The sequence below is a fragment of the Mus caroli genome, chromosome 4 (assembly GCF_900094665.2).
Source record: "Mus caroli chromosome 4, CAROLI_EIJ_v1.1, whole genome shotgun sequence".
Classification (NCBI taxonomy): domain Eukaryota; kingdom Metazoa; phylum Chordata; class Mammalia; order Rodentia; family Muridae; genus Mus; species Mus caroli.
This window is the reverse complement of record NC_034573.1, coordinates 38,585,466-38,601,829: the sequence shown is the minus strand read 5'-3', so window position 1 is coordinate 38,601,829 and position 16,364 is coordinate 38,585,466. Positions and strand designations below refer to the sequence as shown.

The 16,364-nt window shown below is 50.2% G+C and overlaps 1 protein-coding gene across 1 annotated transcript in view; it reads left to right on the top strand.

Moving 5' to 3' along the window:
• The window catches only part of Pax5 (paired box 5), a 167,729-nt gene extending 164,042 nt beyond the window's left edge, over nt 1–3,687 (top strand). Inside the window, exon 8 of the mRNA XM_021160362.1 lies at nt 3,602–3,687. Coding sequence (XP_021016021.1) covers nt 3,602–3,678 — 77 coding nt within the window. The 3' untranslated portion in view covers nt 3,679–3,687. The remainder of the gene's footprint in view (nt 1–3,601) is intronic.
• Nucleotides 3,688–16,364: the final 12,677 nt, after the last annotated feature.

Here is a 16,364-nt window from a genome sequence, read left to right as displayed (position 1 = left end):
AGGCTGTGCTGTAAGCTTCCCCACTGTTGTCAGCTCGCACCTACCAATTATTCCAGGATGTGACTTTCCCTCGGTGCTCTGTAGCATCGGAGGGTGTTCCCTCCCACCATTCAGCCATGGAGGTCTTTGACACCTGTTCCTGCTAAATGGAGTCTGCAGTCCATTTCTTTAAGTCGCAGCCTTTGCAACCAATGTCCAATGCAAGAGAGTCTAACGGGCAGCTTCCAAATAAAACACCTGAGCCCCAGCAGCAAGGGAAGCTGGGAAGGTAACTCACACAACACAGGAAAAGTGCCAGCGTAAGAGGAGTATTCATCACATAGGGCAGCTCCAAGCAGGAGAAATACTTGAGTCTATAACCTGGCTCCATCAGGCCGTCCACCAGCCTATACCTTAGTTGGATCTAGGGTAAAATGAGAGTGGTTACCATGGTAGCCTCTTACACACACACATTGAACATGAAGCTCTTGAGACACAGGCTCTGAGCCCTTTGGGATCCCGCTTGCATGTTGATGAAGAAGACACATGACTCACCTGACCACAGCTTTGCAAAGAGCTCCAGCCTGCTACCAGCATACTGGCCCTGCCACAGACTTCTCAGCGGTTAGGCAAACAAATCCCACGGATTCAGACTACAAAGATTCAGTCTGATGATTTCTCTCATTTGGTGTGGAGGAGGCCAGGAATGTGGTGACCTGTCCTGTGTGTCCTTAGGTCCCGGTGAGGCCCTGAAGACACGCATCCACAGCGCACTCCTCCCGCTCAGACAGCCTTGCACTGGCTCTCAGAGACCCCTGCTGCCCCAGCTCCTTTACCAACACAGTCAGTCAACACTGGCAGTCCCGTGCTCAGCACCCCATCCTGTAGGGTCCCTCAGGCTGGGGAGGGGGCCCGCAGAGGCAGGCATAGCTGGCAGGGCTGGCAACAGAAAAGCCAGCCCTGGTCAATTAGGATTAGAATAGGGGCACCTGTGGCCGCTATAAAGGGATTAGAGAGGGAACCAGCCCTGAGCCAGCCTGGAATGGCTGTGTCAAGAGGTAAATTGATGATAATGTGAATTAGAGAGGGAAAAATGACAGAAGGAAGGACAAGTTTATTCTAGACGAAGGTCTAATGGGCACAGAAGACAGAGTACTTGGCGAGGTGATGTTTTCATTTTCTGTGGTAAATCAAACCCTCAGCCAGGACCGCCACCCAGGCTGGCTAGGCCCTGAGGGGTGACCGTGAATGGAGCCGAGAGAGGGAGTTGAAAGCTCACCACTGGAGGCTTCTGGAGCCTTCCCCTCCACTTTCTGTTCCTTTGTGAGGGCCCCTATGGTTTTCATATTCTTGTGAAATTCCCAGACCTGTAGGGATATGCCCCACCCCCACCCTGTTGCTGTCCCATCCCACAGAGTTTGAGAAAGTACAGAGACTGACAATGCCTCTGAGTCCGGGCTGGGGTGTGGAAGTGACCTTGAAGGCAGCAGGAGACTGACTGTGCTGACCTGGGCCTTCTGGAACTGCCAGGAGCGGGACCATGCTACCCCTGCCAGAGTCTGGGGCAGGAGTGGGTAGGAGTCTAGATGCTAAAGTGTCCTCCTACCCCACTGCAAGCATCCTCATCAATAAAGAGGAGCAATAATAGTTCCTACCTGCTAAAGTTCATGAATGTAAGTCTTCAGACGGAAGCGATCGTTTCCACAGTGACCTCACGTTTGCTCCGCTGAGACCCCCTTTTAAAGACAAAAACAACTGAGTCCTGGGAAGTAAAGTCACTTGCCTTTCACCAAGGTGTGATTGGGTCTGTGAAGTAACCACCCCAGCTCAGCCCCTAGTTAGGGTATCTGGGAGAACCATCATGCCTGGTTTGGATTTGAGTGACACTTCTGAACAAATCCAAGCTGACTCCTCTGGGAATTAAGGTCACCAGGCCCACCCCAACAAGACTGGCTGGCAGGGGCCGAACTTGAGTCAGATGCAATGAGCCTGCTGCCCTCAGTGTCGGCCTTGAACTGCGGTGAGGTGGATGAACACCTCACAGAGGGCACACATCCTGGGGTCAGGACCAGGCTCTGGCACTGAGGGGCTCTGTGACCTGAATAGGTTTTTATTCTGCTGATCACCCATCTCCTCATTATCAAAGATTTGAAGCTCTAACCTCTGTGGTTCTGAGAATCCAGCCAGGACCCCCAATTCCCACCCACCCCCCAGCTCCCCAAGTCCCTGGGGAAGAGTTCTAGTATAGACGGAACTTCTGGTAGCTACTGCAGATTTGTGCCCAAAATGCAGAAATAGTCCAGAGGCATGAGAGGAACCCAGGGACCACTCTGTCCTGAGGTCACAGGAAGAACCCTTGTCTCCCATATAGCCACCACTGCTCCATGCCCGCGCCCCAGCCCAGAGCAATCCCACTTTCTGTCAGTGGTCACCAGAGCTTTCCTGAACACCCAGCTTTCCTGAGCACAGATGCCTTTTAGTTTATTTTTTTCTTTTTTCTTTTTTTGGTTTTTCCGAGACAGGGTTTCTCTGTATAGCCCTGGCTGTCCTGGAACTCACTCTGTAGACCAGGCTGGCCTCAAACACACCAGGTGGCCGAAGCCACCGCCTATGACCTATGACCCTGCCTGCCTCTGCCTCCCAAGTGCTGGGATTAAAGGCGTGCGCCACCACGCCCGGCTAGTTTCTTTTTTTCTAAGACAGGGTCTCATTATGTAGGCTGGCCTCTTGGCAGTCTTCTTCCCCCAGGCTCCCAAGATCCGGATTATACATATGAGCAGACATGGCTGGATCAGATTCCCCTTAGCTGGAAACTGGGAGCAAATGGCAGGAAGGCCAGAGCCCAGCCCTGCCTGTTTAGGATTCTCTGCCCTGGGAAAGGGGAAATGTACAAAGGAGAGAAACTGAGCTCCCAGGAGAGGGGTCCCAGGAGAGGGGTCCCAGGAGAGGGGTCCCAGGAGAGGGGTCCCAGGAGAGGGGTCCCAGGAGAGGGGTCCCAGGAGAGGGGTCCCAGAGGAGGCAGGCAGGGCCTGGGACTTGAGGGAGGCCTAGACAGGACAGCGGGTGTGAGCACAGGCTGGAAACTCCAGGAAGGAGTCCTGAGTCTGATAAATGGGGTCCCTGGCCCTGCCCCATACATTTGAACGAAACAACGCCATCATGTAATAATGATGGTGTCAGGCATAAGCATTGGGCATAGTGTAGAGAATGGCTAGAGTGTCAGCATGGTCAGTGTGGCCCAGAAGGGTTAGCCAAGGCTTGACTACAGACTACTTCTCAATCAGACAAAACCCTAAACACTTACTCTTGCAGGGAAGGCCTCAGATGGCTTTCACAAGACCGGATATTGAATACCTTGGGCTTTGTGGTCCATAGGGGCAGCTACTCAGTTCCTCCCAATGACATGGAAGCAGACAGAAGCCACACAGAAGGAAGGGGAGGCCACGCGTAACCAGCCAGGACAGAATCCTGCCTTCAGGCCTGATCAGACTTCAGGGAAAAGATCAGGATAGAGGTCTAAGGGAGAGTGGGCAGTGCCTGAGAGGACAGAGGAGACAGAGATGGGGAGACCTGTGGACAGGGGACTCCAGGTCTGACCTCAGTGCTCTCTTGTGTCTTCTAGGCTCCCCATACTATTACAGCGCTGCAGCCCGAGGAGCGGCCCCACCGGCCGCAGCCACCGCCTATGACCGTCACTGACCCTCAGAGCCACGTGGGCGCTAAGCACTTACAACACATATCATTGAGGGAGGCAGCCTCCCAACCCCTGAGACAGACAGAGGGGCCCAACGACTCGTCTCCCACCCCCGCCCCACACTCCCCTGAAACGTCCTTCCTCCCCTTCGTCCTGCCTGGGATCCAGGTAGGGTGGTTGGACCTCTCCATCCTCGTCATTTCAAGAGTCGCTTGATGAGCTTCTCCAGGTGGTGACAGGGTCTCTGCTGATCTAAAGACCACTGCAGCCAAGCCCAGCCTGCCAGTCCCTCTGACTGTCTGACCATCTCTGCCTCTCAGCCCAGCAGGTCTGGAAAGGAGCTTTCATTGTTTCACAGCACCCATGTAAATACCGTCTTGCTCCTCTGTGGGCCCGAGGGTCCGACAGAGCAGATTAGCCAACCCACAGTGCAGCCCAGGACATCTTCCACGTGTGCACAGAGCATCCCTCTGCCCCGGTGCCCTGTCAGGTATCTCAAAGCTGTCTTTGAAACTGGCAGTGCCTACTTGAGGATGCCTAGCCTCTAGCTCACTCTACTTCCCTGCTGTCTAGAAGGCTCACCGGTGGTCATGGGGCAAGTCTCCTTTGAGGTTTCCCCTAAGAGGAATACACTCCGGGGAAAGTCCTCTTCTGGCTTCTTGTCTCTGTTTCCACAGAGCCACTGCAGTGTCGAGAGTCCTTCTCTTGATCGGGGACTCCAAGAGAACTGTCTGGGACATTCTTCAGCGGCCGTTCTAAAGTAAGAGGTTATCCAAGTGCTGAGCCATTGTAGCTCTGAATGGCTGTCTGGATCAAAAAGATCATGTGACCCAGGCCAGGGGCAGGCTTGAGGCTCCCCTGGTCCTCCTGGCCCCACCCCCGGAAGCACCAAACTGAATATGATTTCTGAGGCATGTTCAGGCTCAGGTCACTTTGGGCATCAGCCACAGACACTTCACCCATCAACTGTCCTTTGGGACCCCAACTACTGAATTCTGGGCAAGCCTGTCCCAGCCACAGAGACAGTGACTAACAGACAGAACTTATCCCTGCATCGAGGACCAGCAGATACCGGACCAGCAGCCAGAACCTGAGCTTCCTCTCACATAGCCCTGCCCACCTTTGGGGAGCACAGCGTGTGACTGGTATGGAGGTTCTGGGGATGGTGGTGGGTGCCTGACTCACACCATGCAGGTCCCTCTGCTGCTACAGGAAGTGGAGATGGAACTCGGGGGTGGGAAAGGTACAGGAAGGGCGAGGGGAGGGACAGGCTAAGCAACGAAGAACTTGTGAGTGACTTGGGGGTGGGTTTGAGTCTGGGGTACCCAGTGACACAATTTTCTCATCTGGAACTCTATTCTCTGCACAGTCCCTCTTGCCAACTCTGAATAGCAGAGAAGAGCCCGGGTCTAAACTGAGGCTGAATTATAACAATAATGGAGAACTTGACCATTTCACCTAACAGTGTCCCCCAGGAGCCTGCTGGAGCCATACTGTGGGGCCTCAGACCCTTTACCTCTCTGAGACTCTGCTGGGCTGACAGTAGGTTGAGGTCACGATTTTTTCTTCCTCCCAGAGAGCAGAGGTGGTGACTGTCACCTAGGTCAGCCCTCACTTCTGAACAAGTATGTGGGGATCTTGTTAATGTTCCAATCAAGTGTAAAACAGGCATGGCAAACAGAGGAGTCTTCAAAACCACATAGTTTAGTCTCTGAGGGGACCTGAGGCCTAGCTTATGGAAGCCCAGAACCAGACCGGAGACCAAACAGACCTCCTTCCCATGTATTCTGTGCCTCCATACCCTCAATTATGGCTCTGAATAGTGAAGGCTCTGAGCAGTGACTGGATTGGGACTTGGGCCCCTGCCTTCTGACACGTGATGATCTCTGTCACTTCTAGCTTCCTGTCTCTTTCACCTGGGAGAGGAAGTGGCAGTGAGGAAGACAGCAGGAGGCACTGCTTTGTCGCAGAACTCCAGATTAGGTTTGCAAACCAGTACAACTGCCAAGGTTCCCCGGTCACCAGGCCAGAGTCAAGGCCCATGAGCTTAAAGTAGGCTGGATACCTAGGGAACTTGCTAGGCAAAAGAAAGCAGCTAGAGCCCCAGGCCACCTCCAGGAGCTGAGTGACATGGCTCCAGCCTCCACTTGTCAGCTAAGGTAGGAGAAGGAAGGCTCCGTCCTCGTCCCTTTGTCCCTGTCCCCTGAGTCCCTCTCTTCTAGGGGTGTTCTCTCTGTGCTTGTTGCAGTTTCAAACTGTTGGGAAAAAAAGGAGCCTCCCTGAACGCGGCTGGCTGCTCAGTTCCGTACACCTTCCTCAGCCAAGCCCACCCTGCCCCACAGTGGTTGCCCTCCCCAGCCACCTGATCTAGCCCCTGGAAGGAGCTGCATCCTCCCTCTCTCACCTGAGGTGCTGCTGGTCCTCAGATCAGAGACGGTATTTCTTAGACAACCCCATGGTTCCTGGGATGCCAGGTTAAAAGCACAAAAACCCAGAGGCTCATGGCTGCTCACGCACACTCTGCTCTTGCCAGCTCGTGAGATGCAGGGACACGTGGGCGTCCTCAGGCTCACACACCTGCTCGCTCGCACGCTCACACCACAGACGCACAATGCCAGAGAACAGAATCTGGGGGCTTTAGCAGCTCTGAGCCGGAAGGCCCAGGCATTCTTCACGGGCCTTCACTTCTGTTGTCCCGTTTGAACTTTGTGATAAAAAGATATTTTCATACTATTTGTCTAGCTCCCGCCTGAGAACTTGTGTTAGATAGCAAACCTGCCAACCCTTTGCTAAGACACCTTCTCAGAGATTGAGCCTTCCTAACCAACATTGTGCTTTGTAATGCTTCACTCCCCCACGGGGCAAAGACCCTGACATTTGGGGCTCACTGTGAAGACGAGGATGAAATGAATTCTCAGCTCTCTGAGCCACATTCTTTGCCCACAGGGTTAGCACCCATCACAGAGCTTATGGCTTGAAGACACTCACTCTTCAGTCCTCCAGACATTCCCAGACATGCAACAAGGAAAACAGAGCCCAGAAACTGGACCAGTAACAGGAAGGGTCTAGGGACCGGTGGCCTTGCTGGTCCCATTAATACTGAAACTTTCGTTCTTTACATAAATTCATGGAATACTTGGTATTTGTGTGGAGCCTTTCCCTGCTGTTCCCTAAGGCTCACAGGACAGTGTGTCCAAGCCGGAGCCACAGTCCCTGGCAGTGCCCAGACATGAACCTTCTCTGACTCTCAAGAGCATAAGGCAGCAATTCCATAAGCCATCCGTCCCTCTTTCTCTTTTCTCTGCCCTTTTTACTTTGGAATAAACTGTGACAAGGTGCAGGAGAGCCTGTTCTAGAACCTTGGCTATCCATAAGCCAGAAAATATAGACAGACAGACAGACAGACAGACAGACAGCTGATTCAAAGCCATGCTCTGGGCAGGGTACAAAGCAGCAGCGTATGGTGTGGCCCAGGTATCTAGAGTGTGACTGGCCTGTGAACTGGCACCTCAATAGTGCGAACTTTTAAAACACTCTGTTGGCCAAAAGAAAGAGCTGTGTATAGGCTGTCTCCTCCCATTGTGGCCCTGTCAAAGCCTCCATCCCTCTTCTCACTCTTTCATGACCCTTGGAGAAGATGTCAGGGAGGCAAGAGGTATGTGAGCTGCTTGGACTTTGGAGGTGGCAATGGGTGAAACAATGATTGTCTTGGGTATGGAGGGAGCTGTTGGTTTTCCATGTATAGAGCCCCAGATGTGTCCACTGGGCATCGAAGGGTGAAATCCCTTTATGAGGGGTCCGGCTCTAGAGTGGCCGCCCTGCCTTTGGCAGCCTTAGCTCTTTGTAGGTGACATTTCAGCTAGAATTTAACTCCACGCCATGGGGAGCAAATCTTAAAAACAAACCAAGCACTTCCAAACAAATACTAGGAGCAAGTGACGTCTGACACACAGTCTCTCGGGAGTCCCCTGCACAGGCCAGCCTAGGGTAGGCCGACCCCATAGGTCTCCGAGTTAGACCAGCTCCATGGTGGGCCTGGCCTTGTCACCGTCTGGAGTCTGCCTCTGATGGTTTCCAGGCACACACTGGTGCACCTGGGTAAATTTATTCATTCAGTGCTTTAGCCTCCAAGAGGGCCAAGGCACGTGCATTTCTTAAAAGGAAACAAAATACATGACTGGAGACTTGGACAGTCAGGCCGTGACTCCCGCCTGCAGTCTGCCCTACCTCCCAGTGGCCCCTTGGCCCTTGTTGTCCCTGGACCTCAAGATCCCATTTTGCATATTCATGAGGGAGCCACAGAGTAGATCCACACTTCCCTGCTGTCAGCTCAGGCTGTTCCTGCAGTGGTGCTGTGTCCCCAAGGACCAGCTGCAGAGCACATAGTGAGTCCCTTGCACAGGAGCTGTCCTGACACACCTCTATCAGCTGCATGCTGGGAGCAGACACCCATCCTTCTCTCTGTCTTTGGTAATTCCTCAGCACCAAGGTCAGGTTCCTGGATACTTCCAGGACCAAGAGAACGCATATCTGATCACTGCCACTCACGGGTTTCAGTCCTTAGGAACCCTAAGGTTCTTCTTAGTACATCAGATGACATCAGTTGAACACAGCCACCTGGTGATACCTCTAGAGCTTTCTGCCCACACCTTAGACTCCTGGGCAGCACCAAGCTGCTGTTTTTGTTCTCACTGTGCAAATGCCCTGGCATCTTGGTGGCATCTTGATGGATCCAACTCAGTCAGGACAACTTTGAGCACGGAGCAGAGAGGAAGCTAGCATGAAGGTTGGGGACTTAGCAGCTCTATGCCTCTCACTGACTCTGAGGCCTGACTTCAGGAGACCAGTCTGTAGTCTCACCTGCTCCACCTGGGTTCACTCACCCACTAAGGCTGCCGTACATGGGAATTTAGTCCCCCCAAACCACCATGCAGATGCTACACCCCTCGTCTTCTCCAAAAGCACCACTAAGAACATGATAGGTGTTTGATTTATAGACAGTGTGTTTCCCTTCGAGTGGAACAGAAAGGAACCCGTTTAATGACCCCCCTCGTTTGCAAGCACGAATACATTTTAATGAAACTGTTTTATTGTATTTGAGGAAATGGAGAGTTGAACATTCCAACCAATCAATAGCCAAAAATTGCTATAAACATAAAAAGAAAATAAATCCCAAGTCTATTCTAAACATCTTGCAAGACTCAGAGCCACAGAGTTAGGCCTTTCTCTCCGTGCCATGTGCACAGATGCATGGAAAGGGGAGTACACACACACACACACACACACACTCCTACACTCACACACAGTCCCACACATCCACACATTGCTATACTCACACACAGTCACATACTCATGCACACACTTATACACAGTCACACACTCACACACTCACACATACTTATACACACACTCTTACAGTCACACACAGTCACATCACACACAGTCACATACCCGCACTTATACACAGTCACACACACTTAAACACATAGTCACACACTCACATACACTTATGCACACAGTCACACATGTACACACTCACACACACACTAGCACACTTTTACACACACAGTCACACTCACACACACGTATACGCACACACAGTCACACACTCCCCCGACACAATCACATATACACTCACACACTTATAATACACTCACACACTCTGATATTAGAACATGAAACTCAGAAGAACTGCTGAGTATGCCAATGCCAGCTCTTGCTGGCTTTCCTTGCCTTTAGTCCCAGAAGGTAAGCAACCCAGCAGCAGCCTGTCCAGGGGCTCAGAAAGGGACAGAGCTGGCCCCCAGCCCTAAGCCACCAGCACAGTGTGGGTAGTGGGCAATGGGGGTCCGATGTTACCAGCATGCGTCTCCTCTGCCTGGCTGCAGGGTCACCCCCACTGTGGTCAGGAGGTGGAATTTTGACCAGAGTGTGGCCCTGGCTCCTTCTGGACAGTGCTGCCCTGGTTTGTCACCCTCTAGTGGCCTTCAGACATTGAGTATTTGTAGAAATGAAGATTATATTCCTAGGGAACTCTGCCAGGAAGACACATGGGGTTTGCTCTTCATTCTTTTAGATGGTTAACCTTGTCCTAGGGACAGACCTTTCCAGCATCAAAGAAATACATATCTACTGATCTACTGTATCCGCCAAAGTTTGTGATGCCTGCATAGACGCTTGTTAAAAAAAAAAATACAGAAAAAAAAAAACAACAAAAAATAAATAAAACCACACAATTGAATTGCCTTTGAAAATGGGAGACAATGTGTCTCCAACAGATTGAGAAACAAAAAGCTTCTTAAAAGTATGTATGTTTTATATTCTTTTTTTTCTAGTAGAACTGACTTGAAATATTGGTGGCTTTTTTTTCTTAGTGATGTGTGTTGCTTTTGTGTGTGATAATATTTGAATGTAATTACAGCAGTGCCAATTTGCCAAAGATGTTGGACTATTTTTCTTTTGTTGGGAGATGGGAAGGAACTGAGGGTGGGACTTGGGAGGGACTGGGATGGGATACTGGTTTAATTTTTTTTTAATTTTTTTTTCTTGTTGAATCTGGGATTTGTGGATTTATTTTAACTTAAATGACTGCCACATCTTTATTTTAAATTAGCAGGAGAAACATGCAATAAGACGCGTAGTTTCAATATCTATGTCTTTTCATGAGTGACTGTCCCTTGTGAAGAATTGATTTTATGTAACCTTTATGTGAGATAATTATTTGTAAATATTTGCCATAATTTTATTGGTTTCTAAAATAAAAGTAATTTTTTAAGTTCAGAAAAAGGATTTGATCTTATTTGTTTTTGCTAATTCATATACAGTCTTTGACAATCTTGACTAAGCTACCTAGGGCGGTGGACAACTTGTTGGCTCTTAGTGAAATTGTGGTCAGAAACGAATTTAGACATCCATTTATAGGACTGTGCATGTGACAGAAGGGGCCTCTGACTCTGAGGGGACTCTAGCCCGGTTAGCTGGGTGAGTAATGGCTGATACTCCCCACCACACAGACATACACACACACACATACATAGACATATATACATACTCACACTCATCCACACACACATATGCACACTATGTCACTCAGCATGGGAACCGTCACTAAACTTTTAAAAGCTTATTTATTTATTCCCTTTACATCCAAATATCACACAGATCCTCCCCTCAGTCCCTGCTCCTACTCTCCTCTGAGAAGGGGACCCCCCCAGGTACTACCCACATCAAGTCACTGCAGGGCTAGGTGCATCCACTCCGACTGAAGCCAGACCAGGCAGCCTAGTTAGAGAAATGGGATCCACAGTCAGGCAACAGAGTCAGGGGAGGCCCCGTTCCAGTTGTTGAGGTACCCCCATGAAGACCAAGCTGCACATCTGCTACATATGTGCAGGAGGCCTAGGTCCAGCCCATGCTTGCTCCTTAGTTAGTGGTTCAGTCTCTGGGAGCCCCCAAAGGTCCAGGTTAGTTGACTCTGTTGGTGTTCCTGTGGAGTCCCTGTCTTCTTCAGGTTCCTCAATCCTCCCCCCCCCCACTCTCCCACAAGACTCCAGGAGCTCCATCTAGTACTTGGCTGTGGGTATCTGCATCTGAATCAGATGCTGGGTGGAGTCTCTTAGAGGACAGTTATGCGAGGTTCCTGTCTGCAAGCATAACAGAGTATCATTAATAGTGTTAGAGATTGGTTCTTGCCTATGAGACAGGTCTCAAGTTGGGCCAGTCATTGGTTGGCCATTCCTTCTATCTCTGCTCCATCTTTGTCTCTGTACATCTTGTAGGCAGATCACATTTTGGGTCAAAGGTTTTGTGGGTGGGTTGCTGTCCTTACCTCTCCACTGGAAGTCCTGCCTGGCTACAGGAAGTGACCACTTCAGGCTCCATATCTCCTACTGCTAGGAGTCTCAGCTAGGATCTCCTCCACAGCCACCCTGGGGTCTCCCTATCCCCCCTCAGCCCCCATCCCAGATCTCTGGGACATCCTAGAGATACCTCCCTGCCCCTTTAATAAACTCTTTAACTTCAACCTCTGCAATTCAGAAATAATCAAGGCTGCCCACATTGTACGTTGCATTTTTTCATTCATTCATTCAACAATTGACTGAACATCTATTCTGTCTCCTTTATATCAGGGCAATCAAGAACCTGGCTCACATCAGACTCATAACCTAGTAGCTCGGGAGCCCTGAGGTGACACAGGTAAATCACCGAGTGAGTGGCACCTGCCTGCACCTATGCTTTTAACCTAAACCCAGGCTGTGCTGACTCAAACCTCAGAAGCTACTCACACTAGAACACTGTGGCCCTCGTCTCCAGAACGTAGCTCTGTCTGACCCGAACTCCGTGACCTGGCTCCACCGTCCTGAGCAGGGAAACCTTGTCCAGAGCCTTTAGAACTGAGCATCTGGGCAGTATGGGAGACAGAGATGGCTCTTTTTTTTCTTTTCCAATCAGGGGGCAGAGCAGTTATAGACCTGAGCCATGCCCCTGCCGGGCTATGTCAGTCTGCAAGGGCAGGCAGGGACCGCTGTGCCCCTTGGCACAGTGTGTGCAACTCAGTAATTGCCAGAGATGGAGTGGGCAAGTGACCACGTGGGGGCTATGGACTGCGACTCATTCATATTTAATAAAGCTGGCTGCACGGCCTCCATTCATTTTTGCAATGGATGATGACGACAAAGATGACTCCTCAGGGAGGGAGAGGGGAGCGAGCATGGAAGAGCCTGGCTCATCTTCCTTCCCAAGGCTCTGGCTAAGAGCACAAACTCTAGAGAGAGGTTCCTCTGTTTTTGGATAGGTGACACAGAGTGGCAGTCAGCAAGGTTGATGCTTCTGCTTTCTTGGGGACAGAAAACTTGCTCCTGCTGTCTCAGAAATAGGGCAGTGGTGTCCATGATAGCCAGGGCAGGTGTGGCTCCCTGTGACAGCTGAATGGAAGTGAGAGACAAAGGCTCTAGGAGAAGAGGGTGGTTACAGCTTGAATTGGAACTGTCTCCCACGGGCTCATGTAACTGTTATGCACAGGTTTTAATGTTTGGTCCCTGGGTGATTAGCTCTTCCGTGTTGTTCAGGAGGTAGATCCCAGGTCAGGGGAATGGGTATTGGCAGCATATTGTTACTGGCCATTTTCCCTTGGCTTTTCTCTGCCCTGAACCACAAGGTGGACTGACCTGTTCTGCCACATGCTCCAACCACCATGAGGTCCTGCCCAAGCACATGGGACCAAATACGTGCTGACCCCTCTGAAACTGTGAGCCAATAGAAGTCCTTCTTCCTGGTAGGTGTCTTGTCTCAGCCAAAGAAAATCACAAATGCTAGGGTGGAAGCGCCAACTCAGCCAGCCTGCAGCAGCCTTCTCCACTTGACAGCAACCACAGACAGGTAGAAGAGATGCTGGGGCCAAAGTTCAGGGTGAAGCCTCAAGTCCATTCTATCCTCAGACTCATTCCAAGCTGGGCCCTGGTAAGGGTGGCAAACAGGGATGCCCAGCATGGGCAATGAAACCTCTATCTGACAAGACACTGTCTCTTAAAGGGTTTGACAGGAACCATTTTGCTGGTGCACCAGTGCTCTTCCTTTCTTCACCTGTTCAATGGGTGTGCACTAGGTCACATTCGCCTCAGCGTTGTGAGGGGTAAGTGCTGTGTAGTGTATGCCTTTCTAAGTGATGAACGTGACATTTGCCAGGGCGTCTTCTCTGGTGTGGAGGAGTCACAGTGTGGGCTAGGGAGATGGAGTCATGGCTACAGCGACTTCTGAACAAGCATGAGGAGCCTGTTTTCAGATCCTCAGGAACTCATGTGGGAAAGCTGGGCATTGTGGTGTGTACCTATAACCCCAGTGCTAGGGGAGGGGGAAAACAGAGACAGAGGCTTGCTACTCAGCCAGCCTAGGCTGAGCTCCAGTTCCCTGAGAGCACATATCTCAAGAGTAAGACATAGACATACACACAGACACACACACATAGACACACATACATAGACACACATGAATAGACATACATACAGACACAGATACACAGACACACAGAGACACAAACACACACACACACAGAGGCACACATAAGTAGACATACACACAGACACACACAGACACAAACATACACAGACACATACACATAGACATAGACACACACATATAGACACACATGAATAGACATACACACAGACACAGATACACAGACACAAAGAGACACAAACACACACACAGAGACACACATAAGTAGACATACACACACAGACACACACAGACACAGACACACACAGACACATACACATAGACATACACAGACACAGATACATAGATGCACACAGACACAAACACACACACAAAGACACACACAGAGACACACAGAGACACACACAGAGACACACAGAGACACACAGAGAGACATAGACACACACATATAGAGACACACAGAGATAGATACACAGGCACATACACAGACATACACACAGACACACACAAAGAGAGAGAGAGAGAGAGAGAGAGAGAAGGCTCCCCTGAAGAGGTGCCTTTTGAGCTGAGCCAGGAAGAGTACACAGGATTTCAACAGATTTTAGAAAAGGCAGGAGAGGCCTCCCAGGCAAGGGTAACCATGAACACAGAAAGGTGTGTTGGCCGAAGACCCCAGAATGCTTACCTTGGCCCTGCCCTCTGTAAGTCAGAGCTAACGTGAGTATGGACCAAAAGAGATGGTTAGCCTGGACCTGTGTCATTCCCTAGCAGGTAGGGCTGTCTAAGGAGTAGAGGAAGGTGCTAAGTGCAGGCAGGGGCCAAGGTTCCTCCTAAGCAGGCTGCAGAGATGAGAAGCAAGGATGGCTATCCAACCTATGGCTATGTAGGGAGGGAGACCTCCAGGTCTACTTGCCACAGCAGATTCCAGGAGAGGTACTTGGCCCCCAAGTCCAGGAGGAAGAAGGAGTGGCCAGTGCCTGAAGCTTTCCCATAGCAGACACAGCCACCGTGGTTTTAGACATTTACAAACATTAACACCCCAAGTGATCTCATCTTGTATTTATTTATTTATTTTTGGTTTGCTTATTGCTATGTCCTGATTCTTTTTCCTCTGGGAGTATGTATGCCTTGTACACAATCTTTAGATAATTTTCTTGAGTCAACAAAGCTGTCCTTGGTTTGGTCTTTCCCAGGATCTGATGGTGGGAGCCATTCAAGCCCTGCTTCAGGCCAACCCTGAGGGCATGTAGTAAATACAGCACTTCCCAGTGTTTGTTTTCAAGGCTGAGTAACTCTGCAGCACACACAGGGTGGCTCACACAGCACTAATCTGTTTTCTGTCAGTTCTGGAGACTCCAGGTCCAAGATCAAGGCTGAAGCCCTCTGAGGCTCCTCATCATCCTACTGACGGAGACGTGCCTCTGGGTTCCCTCCGCCTGTCACGTCAGAAGGGCACCATCCTTCCTGGATTAGGTCCCTCCCTAATGACCACTTTCCCCTTCGTCACCTCTCAGAGACCCTGGCTCAAAACAGTCACATCCTGCAGTTCTGAGGAGTAGGAGTTCAGCATGTGAATCTGGGGATCTGTCCACAATTCCACCGAAGATTACAAAGACTCGCAGATCCATGTCCAGCCTAGGCTGGCTCTTCACATACCAGCTATCCCTTGGCATGTTTCATACTGTCTCTACCTGCCAGTCCGTGCCATGTCTATGCTAAAGAATTCTGTTCCATCATTCACCTCCGTCTTAACTCTCCAGTATGGACCCCAGAAAGGTCTTTCCTCATACCTCACATTTAATCCAGTTCCTGCTAGACTAAGTAAGGGGTTATTTTAGAATTTTTCTTAAAACCAATAGATCTATAGTTACTACATGGGACGTGACTTTGGAGCTCAAAAAGAGATATGAAGTCTTAGAAGAAAAGAGTAGTGTATTTGGCTAACATATGTTATATAATATAGATAAAATTTTATGCGTGATGAAAACTTTTAATAAAATGCAAAGGCAAGTTACTTGGTTAAATAAATCTAAGAAATATGAAAGGATGGGGTGCCCTTAATACACACAATTTTTTAATGCAAAATATGAAGATAGGAGGAGGAGATTCTCCACCTCAACAGAGAAATGGGTCAAAGACAGGCACAGCTCATTCACGAAAGGGCATGCATCACCTCACAGTACCAGCTCAGCCCAGGACTAAAAGCATAATTGGAATTTATAGGGATAATTATTGTTTTGATGTTTAAAATGGGATTTCACTCTAGCCCAGACTGATCTTGAACTCATTTGATCCTCCTGCCTCAGTCTTCTAGTCATTACAGGTGAGCCACCTCACACACCACAAAAAGAACCGTGGTTCTGTCCGTGCTGGGGAGAATGCAGAGAAATGGACCCTGCCACACTGCCACTGAGCTGTCTGAGGCTGAGAGTAGGAGGCCAAAGCTGCTCATCTGTTTCTTGGCCTGAAGGTGGTCCCTCGGTGCGCAGGAGGAGGGGGACTCGAATGGGGCAAGGTAGAGATTCTGAGCGTAGGCCTGACCATCCCTGAGTATGTGACTTTCCCAAGAGCCCGCAGCCTGCAGTCTTAGATGGGATGCACAGCCCAGGCTGGGAGGGAGCTGGGGCTTTTCTGTCTCGCTGATGTCATCTGAAAGGGCACGCGGCAGCAGAGGGTCTCCCATCATCCACAAACATGTGTAAATATTGCCGCGGCGCTAATGTAACCAAGGAACTCA